The sequence below is a fragment of the Aythya ferina genome, assembly GCF_964211825.1.
Source record: "Aythya ferina genome assembly, chromosome: 1".
NCBI lineage: Eukaryota > Metazoa > Chordata > Aves > Anseriformes > Anatidae > Aythya > Aythya ferina.
In genome coordinates this window covers 142,167,224-142,194,763 of record NC_140296.1, presented here as the reverse complement: position 1 = coordinate 142,194,763, position 27,540 = coordinate 142,167,224, and the positions used below count along the sequence as shown (strand labels likewise).

The following is a 27,540-nucleotide window of genomic DNA, read 5'->3' as shown; positions in this document are numbered from 1 at the left end:
TAAGACAATGACCAGCACCAGATGATTCACAGGAAGAACCTTCCTAGTCTCTCCATTGTTGACTTCTGACCTGAAGCATGTGTCTTATATCACTTTTTTTTTTTCTTCTTGGCTACAGGATCTCTGGCTGTTTTTATTCATATAAATAATATCTCTGCTATGCAAAAGGATTACTGAAAGAGGCTCTAAAAGACTTAGGAGTACATGTGTCCAAAACAACGAAGCTAGCAGGTACAAACCTCACTTTTTGTGAAGAAAAACCACGTTTTTTGTGAAGAAAAATATATTTAAGAAATATATTATTTGTATGTATTTCTTATATTAATATACTTTCAGAGATATATTATTATATTATTATATGAAGACTTTATATTTTATTAAATTTTATTACAGCAAGCTCTGCACTGCAAAACCAACAACTGGACTGCAACCATAACCATTATTTGCAGAGCAGATACCAAATATTAACCCCAACGCTGTTAGCAGTTTGTATGCCACTTAAGACAAAAAAGCAACACTGCATTTGCAGCCCTAGTGGAATTCCACTGGAACAGTTACACTGCCTTTCCGTATGTAACACATTCCTTGTCCTTTAAAGGGTATGCTATCTTATACTTCAGAAGGATTTCTTTCTTTTTGCCTCCTGTAATTGAAGAGTATTGTTTACCGCCGATTTAAGGCTTGTTTTGATGAAGACGGAGCTGATGAGGCACTCAAGAGTTTGTATTAAATCAATAATAGACAGAAGTGGGCAGCTTGTATATGCACTGTGGGATACACTTGTTCCATATTTATCTTTCATGTTTTGAGAGAAGGTTACAAATATTTTTATATATATACACACACACATAAAAGAGTGTGAGAGAGCAAGCGCACATTCCAAGAGAAGTTTTCTGGCTATGTCAGGGCCGAAGTCCACCCCTTGCTAGACAAACCTATTTTTTTCAAACACAAGAGGATATTATCAGAGGAGTCCGTGCTGATATACAGAAACCAGAGATCGTCATGGCTCGGTGAGGTGATGAGCTGACGGGTGGATGGCGCCCATTATCTCCACTTCTCAATCCAAGTTTTCCTGAAAAACCACAGGGGGAGGAGAAGGCTCCAACTGAGCATAAAGCACAGAGGACAAGAAAGGACCAGGAGTGAAGAGCAAGGAAAGGAAGGATAATGCATAAGATATCGCAAAGGTTTCAAAGAGCTGGAAAGTAGTTTCTAGATGAAAGGACTGAGTTGTCAGTACTTCTGGTTTCTGGTTTTAACTTCTGTACAAGGCTATTACATAAAGTAACTCTAAAGTAAGAAAGGAATTTACTTTCAGTATACATAGGAAATATACTCAAGTTCAGCGGTTTCAACTCTCCTGGGAATTTAAAAATGTTTCAAGCCTTTGTTCGGCAAGCATATCAACCACTATCCAGCCACCAGCAAGGGGAACCTGAAACGAAGTATAAGGGGAAGCTGGTGCATGAAACTCAGCTTAACTGCTTCTACATCAAACCTGGAGGTAAGACAGCATTATACATCAGTTTGCATGCAAACTCTACTGGTGTCTGTCTGCTGGGACAAGTGTTGCATTTCTATTTGAACAGAACAGTCTGTATAATGTATGAAATAACACCAGTAGCAAACTAATAGTTGGGGATAATGTACTGTGAAGCCCTGTATGTGTTATCACACTACCGCAGGATTCAGAGAGTTTTGCTAATTCTCAAATCTGTGGAGGTAAGCAGAAGGACAGCTTCTCTTGGTAACATAATGTCTTTTGAGCATATACTGAACAGTGCTTTCCCACTTGGATTTTGACAGCGGAGCAAAAACTAAAGGCACAGGAAGGCACATAGGTAGGTATAAGAAACAAGAAAGAAAAGACAAAAAGAGGCTAAGAAGTTCAGAACATACAAAAGCTCAAAATATTAAATGCATACGTGTGTGTGAAGGGACTAATTTAAAAAGAGGGTTATGTGAGTGATTTCTAGAAAGAAACTAGTTTTGCACTATTTTCATTTGCAAAATAAGTATGTAGGCATGCACATATATATTGACACTTGTCTGGAAACATCTAGTATTTTATGCTGTACAAGGGGGTGTGTATGAAGGAGAGGGTGTACAGGTAGTCACATGAAGATAACCCTCTTTAAAAATAAAAAATCAGTTCCAACTTTAACTCCTGAGCTTTACCACATCATATGCCTATCTTATCTTGAAGAGATGTCCAGAATTGCCAGTGCTGGCAGTACACTCTCAGCAGTAAACGTCCAGACAAGCTAATACATTGCTTATGTGCCGACATCCATAAATGGGAAGCAAAGACTGTGCTTAGCAGATATACACAGTATTATATTCCTTCCATTCTGCTCAGAAACCCCTACATAACTGCAGGTTGCTTGAAAGATGCCTTTAATTCTTTTCCATGTACTTTTCCTACCGATTCACTTGCCTGGGTTGGGATGCGGTTCCACCATACTCAAAATAATCAGTAGCCACAAAAAAACTACATAGCTTTGTTTGCTTAGCTCCTTAGGATGTTTTTTCCATCATTCCACATAGCTGAAAATCTGTTAGAAGTGCTGCATTTCTTTCCCTTGCGTTTTTTACCACCTTCATCACAACTGAAACTCATCATTAGAGCAAAAAGATGGCTGCAGTCATCACAGTTAGAGTTACAAGATCTGCCACCCTTAGAAAAAACACTTCACAAACACGAAGCATTCTATGTCATTTGTGTTTCTCAAAGATTTCCAGAACTAGGACCAAATTCTCAGGGTAGGAAGAAACAACAAAACTGTTCTTTAAGGCAAGTCTGCACTGAAACCTTACATACCCATACTGAACTGCGCCGGGCGACAAGGGACATGGACTTTCTCATCAAAATTGATGTCTTAAGATCAAGGCCTTTGATTTCCACTCAAAAACATAAATTTTAATTAAAGAATCTCATGAAGAATAAGACAGAGCTGGGAAAAATAAAAAGGATTACTTTAGAAATACTTAACAGTACAAAGAGTTTTGCTTCAAAACAAAAACAGAAAAAAAAAAAACAACATATTGGAATACTACAGTTCCTCCACTTTTTTGATGTGAACTCTAAAAACTTAAATCTAAAAATCACAGAACTACACTTGCTCCTCACAGTAAGCACAAAAAAATCTCAAGTACCCTAAAGAAGAGTTAATACCTGATAATCCTAAAATCTCAATCAACGGTTTAGTTTGGCTGGGGCCTCTGCAGGTCAGCCGCTCCACCCTTCTGCTCAAAAAAGGGCTAGATAAGATAAGATAAGATAAGATAAAGAGTTAGGAAAATAAAAGAAACTGTGATCAACTACAAGTTACCAAACAAAAGTATATCCTACTGTACTTTTCCATTTTATTTATTTTTACAGTAATTTGCATATAGACGTACCTTGCTCTAAAAAAAGAAAAGATCCTGTCCCCTTCAGAAATCACATTGTGTTAAAAATCCAATCCTATTTCCAAAGAATCAAGCAGAGTTTAGTTATAGATCTCAAAACCAAACGCATCAGGTTGTATACTCTACAACATGCAAACTAACTAACCGTTAGACAAAAGATTGGGATTTCCAGTCTTAGAAACCTCCTGCCTTGAGCCAGCACTGCTGCACGTCCATCTACATGCAACTGCAAAATACTGTTTAATTACACCATAAAATTATCACATTATTTTTATATCTTTACAAGTAAACATTAAGGATTTTTAGGTCTCCTTTAAAATTAGAGTAAGAGACAGAAAGGCCGATATGTAATATACATGTATAAGCACATATATTTTGCATATAAAAATGTAACGCAATACCTATGGTATTGCTAAAGGGATGGATTATTACTCTTCTTGATATTCTGAAGTAATTTTTGTTATCTTTCAAGTACATTACATTCTTTGGTAGACAGAAGCATGTACCAATGCTTTCATATGTGCTTTTATAAACCACTCTAAGAACACCTAATTTCTGCATATAGGTACGAAGAAGTCACCCAACAGAACACTAGACAGTATTTCACAGGAAAAAAAAAAAATATATATATCCACTGTGCATCAGATAAGTAAATAACTAGAAGCAGGAAGAAATTTGCTTCAACAAAATTTGCACATGATAAACTATAAATTATTTAAGCTGTACGCAACCTAAAACAAGTTTTGGAAAACATGCATGCAACCTGACAAAGTCAATTGTCAGTCAATTTTGTTTTCTGATTTTAGAATCAAGTGTTACTACAACATTGATGTATTTTCAGTATTTATGTTTTCCTTTTAAATTTAAAAAGGAAAAGTAATATCTGTTTTTGAGAGTATTAGGATTAAAATGTTGAAACCTCAAATTTGCTGAGAACTAGAGGTGAATAACATCCAGGGAAGATAACCCTGACCTCTGCTGCTGTTCCTGGCTAGCTGGAGGCACGATGAATTTTTATCAGGCTGATCAAAGGAGGCATGGTGGAAGGGGAAGAAGGAGGAGCTACTTGTTTATTTTTCTGAGACAAAAATGTCTCCCAAGGACAGCACCTCAGGTAAAACCTTATTTGTATTCTGAACAAATGGCAGCGGTTGGTGCAGACCAGCTTTTAGAAAAGCTTTAGCCAAATCTGGTCAGCAAGCAAACTAGCTGACAAGAACCTACCTCTAATGAGGGCAGGCCCCTCTGCCAAAATTGCTTTGAATTTGTACGGTTTGAGCTTTCACTTCTCAAACACTTTTGTTCCAAACTGATAAATAGTTTTTCAAAGTTTTACACTACAAAAATATTTTCTTCAGCAAAACCGACAGATTCCAGCGGGCCAGAATAATAATTCTGTAACCTAGCTTAGTCTCAACAACATTGTTTTTAAGTTATTCAGCTGTGACAAAAACACTGCATTTTGCTTACCGATGCAGTAACAGAAAGCCACAAACTTCTTTTTTTTTTTTTTTCTTTCTTAAATCAGCAGACCACTTAGTTTAGAGGAAACTAATACAAATTGAATGAAATCAAAATCCTTTTAATGGTATTTGTTTCAAAATGTTCAATGAGCATTTGGAGAATGATCAGCTGAATACGTATTTCAATTTACTGTGTTCAGCTTTCTTTTTTTCCCATGATTGAACCAGACACTGTATGTTGGCAGGTAGGAGGCTGATAAATTAAGCTCTCTATTGCAAACTGACATTTTTACCAAAACCAAAAACCAAACAGAAACTGTATTACATCATAAAAAGAAAGCCCAAAATACCTGTTTTGCTTATCTCAATGAAAATAATTGAGCAAGTAGTTGTCTATTGATCGATATGCATAATGGTGAATCTAAACTTGCACATTAAGTAAATTTAACAACCAAATGCTGGCTTCATTCTTAAAACACTTGAGAGAAAAGAAGGGATTTTTAGATAGTGAATTCTAGAATATATAACGTGGGATAGACCAACAAACAGGTTTCAGGGTAAAAATAGACACTCTGGCATCTAAAAGATCTTTTTCATGCCATGTTGTTTTTATACATTGCTCAAACTATCACTGCTGTCACCTTGTTTCTCTCGAAATGTAGACTTTTTCTAACTAAGATGCTCCTTACAAGAGAAATGTTACTATTAGTGTACCTGCACAATCAATGGGTCTTCCAACATGCCTACAGAACTGCAGCATTATTCATTTAGTATATATTTATACCCTATAAATAAATTATTAGAAGGGTAAACCGAAATGAACCCCTATCAGTCTCCAAGAAGATGAGCTTTTCTATTTGCAAGTACTCTAGGATGCTGTAACACAGAATCTAGAAGTGAAAAAATAATAGTTTTAGAAAAATATACACCATTATCTTTTCCTAAACGTTTTACAATCGTCGACAAACATATATTAGGAAAAAAAAATCATACATAAATAATTATGGGAAAAAATAGGAAAAAAATACACTCAAAAACCATGTAACAAACTTTAGGCTACTTCTTGGGACAACTGGGAAACTTTTCTTCCCCTCCAATCCCACCTACTGGGAGTCTCTGCAGCGTAGAAATCTAGGAAAACGATACTCTCTGTTCAGGGTTCTGACGAACACAGGGTGGCAGGTTAAACTGGACAACTGAAATTAGGATGAGGTTTTACACGTACCATGTGTCTAGACAGCTTTACCAAAAGCAGGCACGCCTGGGCTGCTTGCGTAGCAACTCCTGAACCTCTGCAAAAGCTCATATTCAGTAGGATGTGTCATATCTGGCTAGAAAGCTTCATTCGGTTTCAGTTTTAGGAGATGATGTGATCAAAGGTCTTGCTACACATGTGGCACAGAAATGAAAAACAAGATCTATGCACAAACAGGTATAGAGCCTGGTCAGATAAAGACTGTTGCGCTTTTACACAGTTTCTTTCTCCACTTCCTGTACCATAAAAGCACCCAATTAACCTGTATCAGGTTGCTGTGGTTTAACCCGGCCTGCAGCTAAGCACCACACAGCCGTTCGCTCACCCTCTCCGCTCCCTCTCTGGGATGGGGGAGAGAATTAGAAAGAAATGAAAGCCTGTGGGTTGAGACAAAGACAGTTTATTGGGTCAGAAAAGAAAGGAAAATAATAATAATGATAATAGTACTAATAATGGGTACGAAACAAGTGATGTACAATGCCATTGCTCACCACCCGCTGACCGATGCCCAGCCTATCCCCGATTAGCTGCCCCCCCCCCCCCCCCATATTAATTGATCAGCATGACCCCATATGGCATGGAATACCCCTTTGGCCAGTTTGGGTCACCTGTCCTGGGTCTGTCCCCTCCCAGCTCCTGCTGCACCCCCAGCCTGCCTGCTGGCAGGGCACAGCAAGAAGCTGAAAAGTCCTTGGCTTGGTGGAAGCACTGCTCTGCAACAATTAAAACATCAGGGTGGTATCAACATTCTTCTCATCCCAAATCCCAAACACAGCACCATACCAGCTACTGGGCGGACAATTAACTCTATCCTAGCGAAAGCAGGACACAGATCATTGTGAGAATTAGCATTCTAGCTCCTTATAAGCTAGGACCTTGTATTTTTTTTTTCTGTCAGCTGAAACGCACAAGGTGTACTGAGCTCTAAGATACACAACTTAATTTTCCTCGAGCTCCCCACGTCCTATAAACATGAAAAACAGTATTTGGGGATGAAATGATAAATCGATCCATTCAAGAAAAAATTAACTGGCCCAGCACACATCCATATACATCTGGTGCAAATACACCGTTGGAAATAGTTGCGAGTAAATTATTATACAGTTGATCATTGCTAAGTAGAAACTGAAGTTATTTTAACCAATGTTTTACAATTACACATTTCTTCTGAACTATTTCACATTAACCAGCATCAAGCTTTAAACAACAGGTTCCAAATGGTGCTTTTCACAATAAATACAAGGGAATAAATATAAGGGAAAAAGTATTAATTACGTAGTTAAGGTTGCTCAAATATAAACCCAGAAAATTTTGTGAATCTTTAAAATCACCAGATGATTAAAAAAAAAAAAAAGCAGAAGTAGTCTTACTTGGTCACACAAAGAAAGTGCCTAAAGCTGCAGTTAACTACAGAAGTTTAGAGATCACTTTGGAAATCCTTATTTAACTGATAAGCCTTTTGTTTCTTGGTGTAATTAGCCATGGATTTCTGCTGGCGTTAAGCACTCAGTAATTTGAGCTTCCCTCCTGGCTTTCACACAAATAATCCTAGTGCTGGCCAGACAAACACATTTTCTAAACTAAGCTTTTCTGTGAAATAGGGGATCAGTGCAAACGTTAACTGGCATGGAACCCAAATCCGGCCCCAGACTGCAGGGAACAGACTACGGGTATCTGCATAAACAGGTTTTAGGCATTATTTTGATTCTAGATTACTGAGATCATGTGGAACTATAGGAGAAATATGAAGAACAATAAAAGAAAAAGATCAAATATTCCTTTTAGAAGTATTCATAAACTTTACTTTTATTGTATATAGGTGAGGAAAGCTTTTCCTATTGTAGTTATGTATTGGATGCAAAGCAATCTTTCCAAAATGATAACATATAACCTGAAAAGATGCTGGTGGACTTGTCCGGTACGCAAGTACCATCTTTTGCTGCTAAGAACATTTATTTTAGCTTGTGTAATGCAATCAGCCACACATATTCAGCTGTACTAAAACAAAGCTGGTTTCAGCAAACATTCAGAATATGAGAACAAACAAAACACTGGGCAGAATGTCTTTACTCCTCCAAATGCTCGTTTTTTCTTTCTTTCCCTGAAATTTACACTACCACAAAAAACAAATACAAGTCCTCTTATGTGAGAAAGCAACCATACCAGTTAGAAAAGCAGGGAAAGCTCTGTTATACCTGATTAGTTGTACCTAACAATTATAGCTAATAATTTGTACAAAAAATAGAGAAAGAAGTAACATCAAGCAAACAAAAAAAAGGTAACTCCTTTCCAGATCTAGATTAAGTATTACTGGCAACCTGTCAACTCTTTTGCCACATGAGCAGTTATTACTGAATACTGGTTGTTAGTATCTAGAAGCGGAAAATAAAAGCAGTATTACAACATTAGTGCCTAAAAAAAAAAAAAAAAAAAAAAAGGGATGAAAACCCCAGAAAGAAGCCTAAAGGCTGAGTTTTGTAAGAGTGATAAACAGAAATATAATAATGCAAAACCCAATGAAAATACTCATATAGACATTTCAAGATAGATACTCAGCATCACGTTTGGATAAGACCCTAGTGGAAACAGATCCCTAACATTGAGGAAGTTATTTTATGTAGCAAAGGCTTTGAAATACAGGGTAAGGAAGAGTTATCTGTGTCTCGGTGGAGAAATCACCATGTAAATTATTTCAATGGGCCCAGTAAACCTGAAAAAGTCAAATGAGATGGCAAATAAATTTTCTTTTATGGGTTTCTAATCCAAGTTTGCTCTGAAAAGAGATGTTTCCACAAAAATCTACGAAAACAACAGTTTTTCCTTTGAAGTACCAAGAGCTTCATTGGAGCTGTTATTGGAGAAATAACACTTAAGCATTTATAAGAATATTTCATGAAAATAAAATCCTTATTTAGGGGTAACACGGAACACATCTGATACCAACAAAAATCCTGAACCAGTAGATTTTTAATCTACTTATTTTTTTAGGAAAGCATATATGAATCTTCTCTTACAAAATTAAATTATCCAATTAAATTGCAGATATAGGTTTCTCCATGATTAGATGGCGCAGCTAACATTGGAAAAAAAACAGACATATAGGCTCAGCTGAAGACTCTTAAAACAAGAAGCACACTGGCTGAGGATCTTGTAACACCCTTTTTCATGCCTGCATTCAGGGTTATGATACAGCATAGAGTGCCACAAGGCCAAAAAGCTACTAGACCTTGTGGCTGAGAGATCCTGAACTGAAAGAAAAATTCAGTTACTTTCACATTGCCACTAGCAAATTGTCAGTGTGGGTGGTGTGAGTTAGCTGCATGGTGCAAGCTGCCTGCTGGGGTTACTTGCTCGCTCCCCTCAGTGAGGCCAGGGAGAGAATTAGGAGGGCAAAATTGAGAAAACTTATGGGTTGGGATGAAGAAAGCTTAATATGTAAAACAAAGCTGTGCGTACAAGCAAATTAAAATAAGGAATTCGTTCCCTACTTCCCACCAGCAGGGTAGTTAGCCCCTTGCATCAGGAAAGCAGGGCCACATCAAGTATAACAGTTACTTGGAAAGACAAATACTGGAGCTCCAATCATGTTTCTTCCACCCCCTTTTCTGCTGCTCTCCCCCAGCTCTTGCTGCTGAGCTTACCACCACATGCTGGGGACATCCCCCAGCCCAGCTGGGGTCAGCACCTTGCTGGTGGGGTTGCACAAGAACAGAGAAGGCCTCGATGCTGTGTGAGCACTGCTCAGTGGTAGCTGGTGCATCCCTGCGTGATCAGCACTGCTGTGGTCACAAATCCAAAACGCAGCACCATATATGCTGCTAGGAGGAAAATTAACACTATTCTAGCCAAAACCAGCCCATTATCTTGGCTCCAAAGACCTCCTTTTTACCTCCCTGGCTCCCATCCTCCTGCTCCTAACTTCCCTAGTTCATTTGTTACACTTGCTGGGTTTGTTCTTTAACGCACAGTCAAAATTCTTTATGGTAGCGCCTCCTCGTACGGATCTGCAAAGTCTCTAGCAGAAGGGAGTATTATTTTTTCTAGGCGAAGGGGAACCTTTTGGTGTGTTTATGAACAAAGGAAGATGCGATAAAATTCTACTGCACAGAAATGCAAAGAGGCACCAACAAACCACTCTAAATTTCATAAAGACGGACGGGCAATGAATTTTTCAAGAAAATCCATCTGTGAGCAGCCAGATGGAAATCATACCCTAAAAGAACCTTTGTCTAGACAGAAGAACCCAGAAATGTTTTTTTGCATTTTGCTGTTGCACAATTGGCCCAAAAGCCCCAGACGTGTTACCTGAACGCAGACTTGCTGCTCAGAAGCACGTTAGTACCTGTATTTGAGACACTGCAAATCTAAATTCTGATGTCTCTTATTGAACAAATGGCTCACGTTCCCACCCCCAAACACCAGATTCCTCTCCCAAATAAATCAGTTTATGTAGTATTCAGACTAAAGACTGTCTTACTTCATGTCAGTATAGTTATGACAGCTTCTAATTACTCTTTATACCAATTGTCTCAACAAAAATGAAAAATTAGTAGAACAAACTTCAAAAAGCAGGTATCAGTATATAAATAATTCCTAAAGGAATTTCAAAATGAGGTAAAAATAAATTACATATACATAGGAAAGACTCTTCAAAAAAAAGACAAGTGAAATAAGTCTCATGGTACTTAAAAATCCTAATGTCTGGTCTAGCCTAAGCTAGTTTGGACAGATCTGTATTTCTTTTCAGTTTCTTATGGATTTTCAAAGAGGGAATTTCAATTCTTTTTCAGCCTATCTAATACTCTCAAAAATAGAAGTTTCATTTAGATTATTTAAAATGGTATCTCTATTGTTTCTACCACATAGTGTGTGAGCAACAGAATTCCCTCTTGATATAACTTTCCAACTCCAAATTAAGTTTATAAAATAAAAAGGACTAGCAGATTATTAAACTGTGCTGCTTTGTATGCCATGAATTTCCTCTGCTTTTACTTCATCCAGAGGGAACACTTCTGCAACACGGTATACATAAAGAATTTTTGCAATCAACTTTTATGCATCAAGCACAAAGTACAGATCATACTAAAGCTCTACTTCCAAGTATGGAAATAAAACTGCATATTTATAAATGTTCATTCTTACATAATTGCACGTTGTAATGGTCTGTGTGTTTATCTGCATGAAAACTACAGCTGTCATGTCTTCCACTCATGTCTGAGTTTGCCTGATGCATGCTAATTCTCAGATAGAGGACAAAGACAGAGCTCAAAGTAGTATCTTCATCTCTCATCGGGGTTTAAATTAGGCTCAACACTATGGCGTTGGAGTTTCCTGTAATAGTTGAGAAGTTACACACCTTCCAGTCTGCTGTAAGGACAGCATACCAGAGCTGAAGAACAGAGCAGGGTTTGAATTAGCTGCATTTGTTTAACTTTATGCAGAACAAACACTGAGATCACAAGTATTATTCTACCCTTTGGTGGATTTGCTTTGTGACGAGACTTCCCAGCACTGAGCAGGGTATATTCAGAACACGCAGTTATCTCCGAGCCTCTACACCCACCATGTATACACGGCCATAAAAGTCCACTATTAACCAGTTAAGTGATGAGATTACTGCTGAACGCGTTCTAACACTTTCTTTTGAATAGTGATATTTCAGGTAGCATTGAACAACTCTTTTTCAGCATGTCAAAGAGGATGTATTCTTTCAATTGCTACTGTTTAACCAGCTAGTTTCAGCCCTTGAAATCTGCAGTCTCATCATTTGTACTACTTTAACCACGAATAGACTCTAAAGAAGAGCTCACCTCTTTAGCATTTAGCCCAACATATCACACACTTACATCTGGCATTTCTGTAAAGTAGAAAAGGGTCCTGCAGCTGGAAATCAAGGTCTTTAGTAATTGGTTCTGTTCGATTTTCCATGCTCAGCCTGTTCATAATTGTGAAGCCATGCCTTGGAGAAGCTGATCTGAAAATTATCAAGTAGAAATCACATCAAGTCAAGGAAAAAAAAGAATACTTTTTTTTGTCGTTGCATAGTTCTCCAAAATTATTTTTCTTTTCTCAGAGATACTATAAAAATCTAATTCTGTTGCCAAGGAAAGTACTATTGAGCTTCATAGTCTTTCATAAAATCCTTTTTATTTTTTTCAAAACCCTATATTCTACTTGAGAAACAACAGAAGCACCACTGGTCCCACAGTAGCTGCAGAGAGCATGCAGCAACTGTGACACTACCATTTGAGGTGCAATACTTTAGTCATAGCATTAATCATATATGCCTGTCCAGTTTTTGTTTCAAGCTATAAGGCCTACAAAACTTCTGAACAGGCAAGATGTAACTAAGTGCCACTTAATTCCAGATCACTGGCACCACGTTTTCCAACCACCATCTACTTGATAGTTTCCTGCTAGAGTAGAAAACAGCAATTAGTAAGATTCGGTCACGGGCAAAGAGCACAGTATTTTATTACTTTTAACGTTCAGCTAACAATTGAGAATGGTATTGAAAATCCTGTTTGGGACTTACGTAAGTATGCACATCATTATGCTTGCTCATGGGGGGTTACACTTCAAGACAGTTAGATGATTTTTATTAATGTGAGCTGTTAACCCTATCACCATCCAGACAGGAAACATTACTTTCAAACAATGTTATGGCAATAAAGAAAATGACGATAGTTAAAATTTTGGTAACGTTGCCATCTCTGCTAATTGCCTGTTGGTGGACATCTCTACAAAATCCAAAGCACAGGGACCTACATTAGAGGGTAGGAAGCAACATGAAATTAAACACAACTGGAACCCTTAACAAGAATCCTTGTTTGCAACAATCAGGACTTAAAAAAAAATAAAAAATAAACAAACAAACAAACCACCAGTCCATTTCCACTGGTATTAACTCAGTGGGAAGTCTGATTTTTGACTCTTCCTCAGAATTTGCAATTTGTGATAAAATCAACTCCAGTGAAAGGGCAGCATTACTTTACATTGTCGTAACAGTAATAAGAAGTGACAAAAACACCAGTAGACTCCAACCTGCAGTCTGTTAGCAATGTTTTTTTTCCACATGATTTTATGTCATTGTTCAAAGCCACAGGACATAAAGTTAAAATTGATGGGGAGGGCCCTGTGTAATGTTGCTCACAGCTCACAACCTGTTCTGTATAGTTGCCTACATGGCAGGAAGGGTAGCTATCTCTGCCTGTAAATGGAAACTTCCTCAACCAACAAGAATAACGATAAAAGATCGCAGATACTACAAGTGCCAGGTTACATGCTGTCACTTCTGGAGTTTTAAATCCAACATACCAGAGAAATACTACCTCTGTTTTGCAGCACAGAACCAGCTACCTCTGCCTACTGCTAGCACAGCCAGGGGTCAGTTCTTTAATTTTGTAGTGGTAATTATAAAAGCATCTTATCTCACCTTTTCATTCTTTTCCGCTTACCTAAGAGAAGCTTAGAAAAGTTATTCATTATTATTTCGACTGCTGGCACAAAAGAGCTCAAAAATATTAAAACTGCCTTTCCTACTTGACACGAAGCTCACAGTCTCTTGGGCCTCCCTGTCCGTTTGTCACTTCACTTCACACATGCCTCTTGACCACTGCAAACAATCTTCTGCTTTCTCAGTTCTCCCACTGGATCCTCAAAAGCACGAATGTTGAAGGAGAAAATTTCTGCTTCAGTGTCCCATCCGAGCAGCTACTGCATGATCTGCTCATCAAGCCTTTTTCTGGTTTTAACTTCAGTGACATGGAAATGCTAGGGCACTACCTTGGCTGGGCACATACCCAAACATAGGGCATGCTTTTCAACAGAGCTAAATGGTAGAATAAATGATCAAATAAAAGCTCTGAAAAGTTACAGCCAGACCTGGTGCAAAAAGCGAGCATTGAAAAAAAACTGCATGCTGGATGAAATTCTACTATTCTTTTACTTTAAGGAGTATCATTATTTATTTCACTCTTTGTTTTTTGTTTGGACTCCTTAAAACTGCAAATGTCATGTTCTATTTAAGACAGCTGTGCAGATTCCTATGGTTCACCCATATCAAGATTTAGTCTTATCCACATAAACGGTGATGCCTACTTCCCTGTGTTTTCTTCCCTGCATTTCTTTGCCAGCATCAGTTTCTTTTCACCTTTGAGTATGAGGTGATTCAGAGCATTTTCCTTCACTCAGCCAGCTGGCTTCTCCACATCCACAGATCACTTTCAAATGTTAAAACACAGCGCTCTCACCTTGTGTAAACAAACAGCGTTCCCTCCACATCAGTCTTCTCCTGAACAAAAAGACATCAAAAGAAGTTGAAGCGAGGGTTTGCCAAACACAAGCAAGCCCCTTTTTTTCTTTCTTTTACCAACCCTGAGAGCATCACACCTCCCAGCGAAGCCATGAAACAAGCCCCACAGCTCCATGGGATGGCAGCGACCGAGCAGGGTTTGTGGGACCAGTTTTGTGAGGAGTTGTGGACGGGATAAAGGCTGGATGATGTAGGAGGTGTGGACGGGATAAAGGCTGGTTGATGTATGATCACACAGTGGGACTGCTCTGCTGCCAGCCCCCAGGAGCAGCCAGCTGAGGGCACAGCACGTGTGTGGCAGCCAGCACCCAGCCCTCAAACCCACAGTGCTCAACCAACAGCCAGGTGCTGACCACCCCTGGAGGCACCCATGAAGACCCCCAGCACCATTCCCCACCAGCAGGGCTTTTAACACACACACAGCCCCCTGGGGCACCCCAGGGTCCCTCACGGACCCCTCACACCCCAACATGGCGCCCACCCCCTCACCCCCCGCATGGCTGCGAGAGGGGCGGGGCCTCCCCATAGAGGGCGTGGCCTCTTCTCGCCCCGCCCCCCGGGGCTTGGGGTCCGGGGGGGGGCTGTCCCCCGACGTACCCACTCGTTGGCGCGGTGCCCGAAGGTGTAGAGCGCCACCTGGCTGGCCACGTCCACGATGCTGCTGATGTAGGGGTCGTGCTGCCGCAGCGCCGCCAGGCTGATGTCCAGCCCCTTGCCCAGCAGGGCGGCCCCGGACACCGCCGCCGCCATCTTGCCCCCTGACAACAACACAGGGTTGCTCGGAGGCGCAGCTAATCCAGCGCCGAGGGGAGGGAGCGGAGCGGAGCGGAGCTGCCTTCGCCCTCCTCCTCCTCCTCCTCCTCCTCTTCCTCCTCCTCCCGCCCCGCCCCGCCGCAATCGAGCGCCGAGCGCCTCGATTCGACGCGAGGGGCACCGCGTTAGCCTGTGGGGGGAACACCTTTTAATAAATATATATATTTACACACATATACATGTAACACAAGCACAGGGAAGCATAAACAAGTGTGCCCCGACACGGAGCTGCACAAGCTGCAGAGGAACAGATGGACAAGACCACGGGTCTAGTCACCATATTTTCCTGTCACACGTACACATTTACTATCAGTCTATCGATGCCAACAGTTTACAGCGGGTATATCAGCTTCGTGTGGCGTGCAGACACATTCGATAACGTACATTTATACTTAAAGGACTTGCTTAAGAGTCCAGCCTGAACCCAGTGTGACAGCAAATATTATTTCACCACACGACCCATGTAGCGCTTACGGAAGGAGTTACCACCATGTGTACGTGGAAGCAGCAGGGCAACATATTTCCCTCCAGAGATAGCATAACCTGAAGTACTAAAGGCCAAGGTAACGGGTGCTGTTTTGCTTGTTTGCAGTATCCCATACGTGGCATTTTTAAAAGGGCACTTTTGCACTCCAGGCCAGATGGAGGTTGTGGGATACAGCAAGTGAGCCCTGGCATCAGCTCCAAGAGCAACCGGGCTAGCCCAGATGTAAACACATACATAGTGTGAAACTGGGGACAGAAGATAACCGAGAGGCAGCAAGCTGGGCATTCGCAGTACATAATGTAGGGACAGCGCGTCTCTTGAGTGGAGTCAGGAGTGGACATGTTCTCAGAGAGGACACAGAGAAAATGTTGTTCTCTGGGACCCAGGAGAGAATGCAGAGGTTTTGCTGCAGCCCAAAAGGCTGCTGAAAATTGTCTTCATAAGAATAAGGACCTACAGCTCACCATACAAGTATATAGTGGGAGAAGAAAGCTCCTCACATACCCTCTTAAATAAGGTCTCACTCCTAGCTTGCCTTTTCTAAAGCCACGTTGTTTCAGATGGAACACAGCTTTGGAGTTTGGAAGTTTTTAGGTGGGTTTGGTATACTTCTGTTAAGAAAAAGTCTCTCACAGTTCCATTGCAAAGCTGGCTTATCCTGTACCAGCAATGAAAATACATAGGCTTATGGTAGACAAGGGAAACTGTTGTCCTTGGTCTGGAAATGGACAGGGTAGGATGGCAAAAAGAGAAAAATACGTAAGTGGGGAAGATAATTCACATCGATCAAGTAGTGTACAGATGCAATTTTTTATTTTATTTTTTTTTCTTATTAAATTGTCTTCTGTTACTAGTTTCCAGGCACTCATAACCACATTCCTCTTAATGTGAGCGAGAGAGCCTGACTGGGTTAAGTGCATCTCCTGTGCTCTTCTCTTGACATACAAAGATCACAGATGGTTCTGTTTCCTTGAACTCTGGGGATAAAACAAAGCAAAACAAACAAACAAACACCTGTGAAGTTAAATATCTTGAAGTAAGCCTGACAAAAATTTTAGCTGTTTCCAGTATCCAGCTTGTGGCTTCTTTGGTACTGCCTTCCACCTGGATTACTTTCTGACATAGCTGGGCAGACAGCTCCCCAGTCCTGTGTTTTTAGTCAGCAAACCTGTCAAGCTTCTGATCATGCCTTTGTGTATTTTGTTGCACCGTGTGGTCCCTTCTACTGGTTCCAACTGCTTTACTGTGTAAGTGAGCCATAATTGCTCCTTTCATTTTGCCTGAAGTAAAGGTAATTAATAAAACCATTAGTTCTGGCATGCGTTATGGTATCACTTGATAGGGGACTTAAAAATGTTCAAATGAAACAAAATCTTGTTAAATAGAGAAAGATTGTGAATTCTCACTGCATCGAAAGCTAAGGACTTTTTAGCAAAAATGTCACAGGTTGAAAAGGTTGATTCTTTAAGTTGTAGTCATTTGCTTACAGTCAGTAATTCAGTAGTCCATAATAACTATCAAATCAAGTTAGAATGATTTTGCTGTAACTTGTTTATGAAACAAAGTTATTTTCTAGCTTTGAGAATGTCATAATTTCATGAAGTATATAATTAGAGTGTCACATTTTTGTCTCCCACCCACCTGGATAGTACTCAGTTAAAACAAACAAACAAATACTTTGATTTTGCCACGGTATAAAAGGGCTTTTGCGTAGGTAATATCCAAACTATTTTTAAGGCAAAATCCACACAGCATGCTGTTCTTAAGGTCTCTTTTAAGGATAAAAAATAATATGTTTAGGTCAAACCTTTTTGCAATGATTCTTCAAATAGACTTTAAGCCTTTGCTTAAGAATCTATGCAACTGTAAGCACTAAGGCTTGCTTCCTACAGCAAATTATCGACATTGAGAGTGTGATTTCCCATGACTATCTTTGGTGGCACTGCTGGGCATACACCACCCCTGTCCCAGGTCCCAGCCATTCATTCCTGCTATTCTGGCACCTCCGTGTGGTACTGGCTCAAGTGTGTTTGTGGCCACAGCGTGAACCAGTCAGACCGGGGAAGTGAACTGATTGAAAAACAAGCCTTCATGCTGCTGCTGTGATCACAGCCTCGACTGACCGCTTTCCTGTCTGTTCACATTCAGGCCTTCCTCTGAGCAGCAATTTTTAAAATAAACAGCAGGACATACTTGAGAAAATGTACTGTTGAGCACCTCATTTGCTCCACTTCCTCATCTCTAGCCCCCTTGGAGTTGTTATTGCACAGTAGTTGCCTTTTCCTTTTTATTCCTTCCCCAAGGCTGCCGTAATTTTTTCTCACTGTCTGGCAGCAACCCTGCTGCCCCCCTGCTGGCGAGAAGGGTGCTAGAGGCAGCATTGGTAGGCTCCTCTTCTGCATCAAGGACCACCTGAGGATCTTCCAGTGGATCTTTGTAAGGTGCTTTCCAGCGTGCCGTCTTGCCGGGAAAAGCAGGTGGCTCTTGTGGACACAGGCTGATCCCACAGCGCTTGCTCTCCCATGCTCCACATACTGCTGGGGACGTGCTCACAGCTCTGCAGCCCAGTACCCCTCACACCTCAAAACCAGTGCCCCTGTGGTTCATGCTGGAGGCTGTCTGCACCTCTTCCCAAGCACAATAGAAAGGTACAGTCTTTTTACCCGGCATATATTACAGGCTCTCAGAAGCTAGCTCTTGAATGCTCCCCTCATGCTCAAGGGTTGAAATTTTTGGTTGTATTTTTAGACCACTTCTTAACTCCAAACCTAAATGGTTAAAGCAATTTGAGTCTTTTTGTTAGCAACATATTACTTCCTAAAAGTTCCTTAATGAGCATAGGGTGTGACTATGTAGTTTCATCTGGTGCAGTTATTCAAAAAATCCATCTCTAGATTAAAACTAAATCTGGTTACTTTCATTCAGATTCAAAACAACTCTCCCTCTGCCCCCAAATAAACTCCGGCACATGTAAGCTATTAGCATGCACATCTGTGTTTGTAAGATTGATCCCTGGTGAAGTTTATGAGACCATCTTGAAATTTTCTGCAAAATGTTAGTCTACAGAAAAATGGGATCATATTCTTTGGCATTGCTGGTTTTGAAGTTTTGATATTATATATACTGTGCATGAAATAATTACCTATCACTACGATTTTCAGTAGAAGGTTGGCTTCTTTTTTCTATGAAACTATGTTTTTACCAAAAAGCCTGTTTATTTCTTTGACTACGTTATTATTTTGCTAAGTTATTCTGTTACCTTATTGCTGTCCTGGTAACCTGATTTGATCCATCAACTTCATTCTTTACACTGTTGATTGACCAAAATACCAATGAGGATAAAGCACACCTATTACACCCCATAGGTTAATAAGTTGTAACAGTATTTATATGTTACCTAAGAAAATACCTTTCCAACCACATCTTTGTGGTAATCACCATTTAATTTGGCAGAATCAGACACCTGTAGCTCTAAAAGGGTTATTTTCCAGCCAGCTACAGAGAAGATGGCATCATTTAATTAATTCCTAATATGAAAAGTTCCATTAGGTAATTACATTAAGCCAAGACCTCATTTTTACACCTCACCTGGCATAGGAGCTCTTGCCATATTAAAGAAATGGAGGCAGCACAAGGATATGCTTGTGTTGCTGCTGCTAGGAAGCTGGTAGTAAGCCTGAAGGTGTACTGGGGCTGGTCAGCATGGTAGGGATATGCAGCAAGTTTATGAGAAGGGGAATGTGTCCTTAGCACCCAAGTGTCTTTTTGTGAAAGTGTGCTGTGCATTCAAATTAGCTTTTTTGAGTTAACTGTTGAAAGCAGAAGCTCTGAATTGCTATTACACATTTATAGTAGTATAGTATATATGCTGCTACATACATATATATCTAGTAGCAACAGCTGCTATACATGTAGCTGTTGCAGTATTACTTCATGGAGGGAAAATTATATTATTGTATTGTTGACTGGCAGAAATGTTTATATATTTTTCATGTTAATGAAGAATGTTGGTGCTTACTTAAGAATTCCAATAAAGGATTTTGTAGCTTTTTTTAGAAGTAGTATGGGTGAATGAAGATAGTCAGTATTATAACAAATCTGTTGTAGCTCTCTAGAAGCCAATACAAATAGTTTTATAATCATGGATCCTTAAAACTAAAATATTGAGCAGTAAGATAAGTTTTCTGCTTTGAGTATCCCTCATAGATTTCTGTGGATTTGGTAGCTGCTTGTGATACTGGTGCTACTAAAGATCTGCTCCTGCAGGTGGTAAGAGATCGTAAATGTTCCCTAAATGTATTTTCTGTATTAAAAATTAGGCTTAATACCTATTGTACATGTTTCATAATATGAGATCACCTAATCTATAACAGTGTGATTTTTCTACTTTTGTCTAACCGTTTGGGTGATCACTTTTATTTGGCTGGCATACATAAATGAGATGTTTTAAAGTAGGCTTCCTTTCAAATTGAAAATTATCTTTTTTTTTTTTTTTTTTTTCTTTCATTAGGCAAGATATACAATTACCTCTATGCTTTAAATGCAGCTACTTGCCTCTTAAAGTTAAGAATGTTTCACTGTGGTGTGTTTTTTTTTTTTTTTTTTTTTTTTTTTCATTTTGATTGTTATTTGTGTTGATCTGGGGTTGTGGATATGGGAAGAAAGGCCTGTGTAGAAAAAGGGATTCACGTTTGTGTAACTATACCAGATGATAAAACTTGGTAACATTTGAAGTGTTTCTCTTGGAAACAATGAATGCAATCTATCCAGTTTTTTAGGAGGGATGGATCTGGGTGAAGGCAGCTTCCAGCAGGCATCCAATAGAAGATTTAAGCACTTTGAATGAGATTTTTGAAGTGGAAACTAAAGGTATTAGTGCCACAAAACTCCAGTGGGTATCTGAGTCTGGGCTTATTACACTTGTGTGAATTTGTTTCCCCTGGTGAATTCTGAGAGCTGCGAAGGTGTTTGGCAGTCCTTCTTCTACAATCTGGTTTTGTCATTTTCTAGTGACGCTGTGCTATGTCTTCTGTCAGATTAAATTTAGAGGCATATTACCTTGCGTGGCAGAAATGTGAACTAGAGATTTCTCAACAGAAAACTTCCATAGGAGTAGCAAGACCGGGTTTATTTCTTCCTGTTATTTTTCCTGCTGGTTTGTGCAAATGTGTCGATTTTATTATCATCCCAAATTAATCCTACAGGGTTCAGTTGAATTTGCTTGGTGGCGTATACAGGAATTGCTGCATCACTTAAATTGTAGTAAACCTAAGAAGTCCAAAAGAGACCGAGGACACCTTTGTTAGACTTCTCCTCTCTCCTAACACTCAGCCTTGCATCGTAAGGGAGATTGTCCCTTGACCAGCTTTCCAGCTGGGCGGCCCCCAGCATGTCCTGGTGCCTGGGGCTGTTCCTCCCCAGGGGCAGGGCTCTGCGCTTCTCCTCGTGGGACTCGATGAGCTTCTGTCAGCCCACTTCTCCAGCCTGTTGAGGTTCCTCTGGGTGGCAACATGGCCTTCTTCTCCTCAGCTGCTCCTCACAGTTTTAACATCTGGAGGTGCACTTTGCCCTATTATGCAGGTCATTAACAAAGATGTTAAACACCTGTTAGACCATTAGAAAACACATTTGGTCCTTGTTCTGATTAATAGGATTTTTCTTCCTCTTTTGATGGAAAAAACAGAATATTTGTTCCTGAGTCTGAAAGAATCTTAGTCCTGAGCACAAAAGAAGGGGGGAAAGGAAAAGTGAAGGGGTGGGAGGGAGGTGGAGGAAGTGTACGAGACAGATTAGCAAACTGGATTGTAAAGGAGAGAGCAGGATTAGAGGTAGAGCTGAGGTGTAGTGGACAGCAGGACTAGCGTGGGGGCAACAGTGCAGGAGGCTTGTGGCGGGGGGAGACAAATGAGGAAGGAAATGCAAAGGACAGAGTTGGTAAAGGTGTTGGGTTTTAAAAAAACAAAACAGGTAGTTTTAACTCTGAGTAGAGTAAGAGGGATGTGTTGGGGTCTAGATGGAATGAAATGCTGAGCACAAGGATAGGTAAACAATGTGTTGGCACTGCTGGAAGCTGCCCTTCTGCCATGACCATTTTTTAGGTCACTTTAATCACTGCTTGTGATATGACCTAGTTGGAAGCCGTTGCTGTTACAGAACAGGATGTATGGAGAGTCTCCTCGCTCAGAGCAACCAGGAGACAGCTATCGCATCACGTATGTTTCTGTCTCTTTGTCTCTGAGTAGTTTCTGAGGGATACAGAACAGGCATTTTCTCTGCTGGCTTGAGGAGGAAAGGGGTATAGACAATTGCAGGAGAAGTTGGATCATCGAGAGAAATGTTGTAGTGATGACTGGGGGAGCATGTCAAAGGATAAGGCCTGCTAGAAGGCCTCTCTGTCCTTCCTGCTACTTGGCAACACTAGCCACAAGATGTAGAAGCCCCCTGCATGATGCCAGGAGACAGTTCTGCATTTTTCAAATGTCATAGAGTCATTAATTCCAACTGATAAATAGCAGTTATATTATGTCCTAAAAGTAGCTGTGTATCAATTCAGACTGGAATTTGAAATGTGATTAAGGATGTAAAGGGAGAAAAAGGTGAAAGATGCTATGTTTAACATCATATCCTGGTTATTACTTTTTGCAAAAATATATAAACCAAGTTGTTTTGTCTGAGTTTTAATTAATATAATTCCTGTTTTTAATCAAAAAAAGGCGTGGGGGTAGGGGTGTTAATTTTACTTGTTCTTAAAGCACATCAAGTAATGATACAAAGATTTTCTCAAGTTTGATTCCTTCTAGGACTTAATGAATATATTTAAGTCCACAAATGATGACTCCAACTTCATTTAATGTAACTATGTAAGTTGGGTTGGCTTATGGGATTCTCTTTTCACATTGCAAATCCGTCTTGCTATGTTAGAATTCTAATCGTGTTAAGTTTGTGGCTTCATTGATTCTCAGGTGTCCTAAGGTGCTGAGGAGTATCATCTCTGTTCTGAGATGAATTGAGACAACTCTTCCGTTGTCTCTTAGAAAAGCTTCCCTGTGACCTGATGGCAACACTCATGCTAATATGGTCCAGGATATGGTTGGCCTTCTTCACAGCAAGGTCCTGCTGCTTGCTTACGTTCACCTTCTTGTCTACCAGGATCTGCTGGTCCTTTCCTGCAGAACTGCTTTCTGGGCTCTTGTTCCATCCCAGAGGCAGGATTTTGTGTTTGCCACCACTGAGCTGTGGCTCACGTGGTTCCTGTCAGCTGGTTTCTCCAGCCTGATGCAGTGCTTCCGAACAGCAGCTCTGCCTTCCAGCACAGACTGCTCCCCCAGTTTGGCATCCTCCACAAGGTAGCTGAGAGTGCACTCTCTGATAAACCTAATTCTTAATAAATGTGTTACACATTATTGGCCTCGATTTCAGTGCCTTAGGGAAATGTGCTACTAGTTTCCCTGCTGCGCTGAGCTGTAGGTCCATATTTTTATTAGTGCTCCTTTGGCCTCCACTTTGTTTATAGAAGTCTTCTTGCCCCTCACCTCTCCCACTGTTTCCAGCTGCCTTTAAGCATTGGCTTTCCTGACTTCATCCTTGAATTCTTGAGCAATGACCATATATTCCTCTGGTACACCCTATTCCTGTGTCTCTACCTTCTGTGCTTCCATGCTTCTACCTTCTGCATGCTTCCTGTTTTTCCCCCTTCCTCATTTGAGCAGAGTCATAGTTCCCTTGTTCATCCATGCTAGCTTTCTGCCACACCTGCTCAATTTCTGCCTATGGTGTGTTCCTGTGCACTGAAGAGGTTGCCCATGAGCACCAAACACCTGGCCTTGGCCACTTTGCCTTACAAGACAGTCACCTGCAGGATCCTGCCCATTAGATTGGTAAGCAAGCTGAAATTTCTTCTGAGATCCAGAGCTGTGATTCCACTGCGTCCCTTGCTTACTCCTTGAGGATTTCAGACTGCAGAATATCATTTTTGCTGCAGCCTAGACTGTCCTCAACCTTAGTTTTTTCATGCGTATTCATTGTTTTTCACGAGGCTGAATGCTTGTCCTAGTCATCTCATTGATAATCTGCATCAGGAAATTGTCGTCAGGATCTTCATGTGATTATTCATGAGAAGGCTTTCATTTCATGAAATGTATAGCTCCAAATTACAGATTAAAGAAGTTTGAATAAGTCTGTGAAGCTACTGGGTAATTAGCCAGACTGAACTGTTTAAAGTTCTCCCACTCTTTATATTAATAGGAGCCACAATATTCCCATGCTGGCTATGAGGGGAAAAATCGATATCAGCAAATGTACATTCATATTGATTTATCTTCCCTTTTGGTTTTCTAATTTAGTAAAGGCTACTAATGCAGCATTACATAAAGATCCTCAGGAGAGTAAAAAGGCTAATAAGATCAGGTATTGCTGTTAGTTCTGTGGAAGTGAACTGACTTTACTGCTCATGTCAACGGTTGAGTTACCCAACGAAGAAGTAACTTAGCACCTGCTTTTGAGCCACGTATCAGTGGGCATTATTCCAGACAAGTGGACTACAAGGAGCCATCCAAAAGGTGACTTTCTGGAGTGCAGGCCCAGCATGCTGTTAGGATATGGGCCTTAGAGAAAAGAGGCCCAAGGAATCAAACACTAAGATAATTTTTTTAACATAGCATTCTAGCAAATGTACAACTATATAAATATCCTATTATACACATCTGTTCAGAGCAGTTAGTAACCTTCTTTCAACTAGATTAGAAATGTTTCTCTGGCCATGTGCTAGTTCTTATGCAAATATTTGTGTGCTTTTCAAGATATTTTTTCATGCGTTGTATGAGGAAAAAGGAATGCATTATGAAAACGATCAGTTTGCTTTGCTTGTTCATTGTAAACAAAGCAAAGAAAAGCAAATGAAGAAGGGATTTGATATTTTGAGTTGAAAAATTAAGTTTGAGTCTCCCTGAACTCTAGAAAGTTGTTTTGTGGGGAAAAATGTCAACTATACACATATGTATTATATACTTACAGATAAAAATTAGGACGTGCTATAGTGCAGACTAGCACATGTTTAAAAGTATGTAAAGCTCCAGGAAAAAAAGCTTTTTAAATTTACAAAGTGTATACTTAGCACAGTCATATCAATCTTGTAATGCTATTTCTTGTGCTGAATACTAAATTTCCAGATATTCAACACTATAACTGAAATATACTCATTTTAATGTTAAAAACACTAAAAGTATATCAAGTTATAGAAGTGAAACAGTATTCACTGTATTGCTACTGTACATCATCTATATACACATTCACAATTGGAAGTATTTCCATTTTTATTTTTTTATCCCTCTTTGAAGATAGGACATTCATGAGGGTACTGTTGAAAAGTAGGACATTTCCTTATCCTACCAAAGGACAAGGAAAACAGCAGATTACTGAAAAATATGACTGAATTAATTAGGTCATAAAGGCCCAGGCTCATAGAGATATTTAATGTCCCAGAAGAACAGCTGATAATCTGCAAATGACAAGCCACATTTTCGGGATGACTGTGTAAGTTGGGTTCTGTCTACCAAACCCTGCATTCAAATTTTTTTCAATGTTTAATGAACTTGTCCATCACGATGCCATTCCAAAGTGAGAAACATGCTCTGCTAGAAATATAAAGGCAAGAAGGGTCTTTGTCACACTAAACTTGATGGAGAATTCACTGTTGTTACTCAGTTTCATTAGAGGATCATGAAGATCTTGGTTATGGAGAAGGATGACATTTTGATTTGCAGTATCAGAGGCTAGGGTGGCTATCTCCAAACAACTATGTCATAGTTAAAAATAATTGAATACAGACTGCTTTTGCCTGGTCATCCATCAACAGAGACTGTGATGTGATGCCTGCCTGGAGCTACACTAACACTACCTTGGTTCTGTGTGGAAATGCATCTTTTTCGTAGGGGCAGAGATTTTGCTGGAAATATGACCTTTTTGCTCAGTCCTTTGGTTCTAAAGGCAGGGAAGATAAATCAGTATCACAGAAGAAAGGAATTCCTCTGGCCCTGTCAGAAAGTAGTACTTGAACATAATTTAAATATTGTAAGACATAACTCCATGGAAACAGAATTACAAGGTTACTCAGCCAGGCTTAATTCTTGTTTCTTTCATAGAGTCTTTTGGATGTAATTTTCTTGGTATGCATCTCCTAAAACATGCATGCTTTCACCACCCCTAAATTAAAATATATGGAAGGCTATTGCAGCATAGTTTATTAAAACAGCTGAAACACTTCTATTCATAGCACCTATTTTGCCATTTGGAAAATGGGAGTAACTGTTAATAAGTGCAGGTGATTATTCTGTTATGTCAGTCCTAAAGAGAAAACAGGGATAGCACCTGTGCAGAATTTGAGTTATTCTCTTTTGAGCAGAGGAATGGTAGAGATCTGCTGCTGTTTTAGGCTAGCTTCTTAGATCAGTGACTCTTGGTCTGGGATGTATGCCCCATATATTGCTCTTCTTTCATCCTGAGCATATGGAAACCACAACTCTTGTCAAATTAAAATTATATTAAAAAATAAGTTGTATATATGACTGAAGACCTTGAAATTTGGGCTATTCTGCTTGTTAGATTGGAAGTTCTAGCTCTGAAGCATGTATTACCCATTCTTGCTGGGAGTTTCTAGTATATGAATTTTTGAACATTGCAGGAAAAAGCACTTTTCAGCCTTCCCTTAGAAATGACTGATTTTTTTTTTCTACCCTAGAAACTTGCAGAATAAATTCAACCTGAGAAATTTAAATCCAGACGTTTAAAACTTTGCTATCAAAATCTAAAATGAGTGTCTTAAGGTAGTGTTGCCTTCTACTTTTGTTGTGTAGAATTGGCTTATTTTTGAATGAGAATCAAATTATAGGGAGACGCTTTTATGCACTCATCTAAGGTATTACCAAAGTACGAGTATGGATTTTAGTTCTTTTATTACAAGATCTAAAATAATTTCACAAAGATTCTCAGTGAGATGCAGAAATATTACATTCATTTTATTATTATTATTATTATTTTTTTTTTTAAAAAAAAAGGTAGGTGAAGAGACACAATTGGTCAATATGAGCGAAGAGGCAAGATAGCTTGGAGGTTAGAGATAAAAACAATTTTCCCAGTCTTCCCTGTTAACCTGTGAACTTGCAGTGGTTCCTTCTCAAAGGATCTCCAGAAAAACTTGGTAGTTTCCTATCTGTTTAGGGCTGCTGCATTAGCCACTGAAGTAAATGTGGCTTTGACTTCAGAAAGTTGCACAGCAGAGAGAGAAGTTGACTTGGTTCAGTGTTACAAGAGGCTGAAAAGCTTGGGGGTGTACCTAGGCAGAGATGCAGTTAGCGAGGAGATGTTGAGTGGTTCTTGTTCCCATTTCTGCACGTTACAATATTAAAATTACCCTGCAGCAAGCAGTCTGTGTTTCCCAGCTTATCCCAGAGGATACCAGCTTCCACTGTGCCTCAGAGGGAGGAGAAAGGTACAGAGATGGTGGCCCAAACATCCTCAGTGCCTCTGTGCGCTGGCTGGGGAGGAGAGGGTGGAGGACATGGCAGTAGCTAAGTCAAGGTGTGTCTTGAAACCAATATTTAAGGAAGAAGTTGTCCTTTCTTCAGGGTCCTTTGAATGTGCTTTGAACCTGGAAAGCTAAGTAGGGGTAAAAATGAAAACCTAAGAAGAAAGTATAAAGAAGATGCAAATGTCATGGTACCTTAAATAGCGTCAAGTACTGAAGAAACACTAAAATACATCGAACATTCTTTCTTCTTTTTGGAAAGAGGAGGGATGT

At 39.8% G+C, this 27,540-nt stretch overlaps 2 protein-coding genes and 1 long non-coding RNA gene across 36 annotated transcripts in view; 1 reads left to right on the top strand and 2 right to left on the bottom strand.

Moving 5' to 3' along the window:
• DCP1B (decapping mRNA 1B) overlaps positions 1–15,274 on the bottom strand; it is a 44,495-nt gene extending 29,221 nt beyond the window's left edge. Inside the window, exons 1-3 of one of the 3 annotated variants that reach the window (XM_084499871.1) lie at positions 15,044–15,274; positions 14,385–14,425; positions 11,979–12,106 (exon numbers count right to left, since the gene is read on the bottom strand). In XM_084499871.1, the coding sequence (XP_084355997.1) occupies positions 11,979–12,106; positions 14,385–14,425; positions 15,044–15,196 (322 nt within the window). In that variant the 5' untranslated portion in view covers positions 15,197–15,274. Of the gene's footprint in view, positions 1–11,978; positions 12,107–14,384; positions 14,426–14,507; positions 14,846–15,043 lie in introns of those variants that run through there. The other 2 variants (XM_084499870.1, XM_084499872.1) reach the window with 2 other exon arrangements.
• CACNA1C (calcium voltage-gated channel subunit alpha1 C) overlaps positions 919–27,540 on the top strand; it is a 476,864-nt gene continuing 450,242 nt past the window's right edge. For 6 of the 32 annotated variants that reach the window (XM_084499526.1, XM_084499517.1, XM_084499545.1 and 3 more), the window contains exon 1: positions 923–1,507. In XM_084499526.1, the coding sequence (XP_084355652.1) occupies positions 1,378–1,507 (130 nt within the window). In that variant the 5' untranslated portion in view covers positions 923–1,377. Of the gene's footprint in view, positions 1,508–27,540 lie in introns of all 32 variants that reach the window. The other 26 variants (XM_084499523.1, XM_084499516.1, XM_084499543.1 and 23 more) reach the window with 10 other exon arrangements.
• On the bottom strand, positions 17,914–19,100 carry LOC311424833. The gene is made up of 2 exons (XR_014686207.1): positions 19,006–19,100; positions 17,914–18,514 (listed from the first exon to the last, which is right to left on the bottom strand). It is a non-coding gene; the product is annotated as an uncharacterized lncRNA (long non-coding RNA).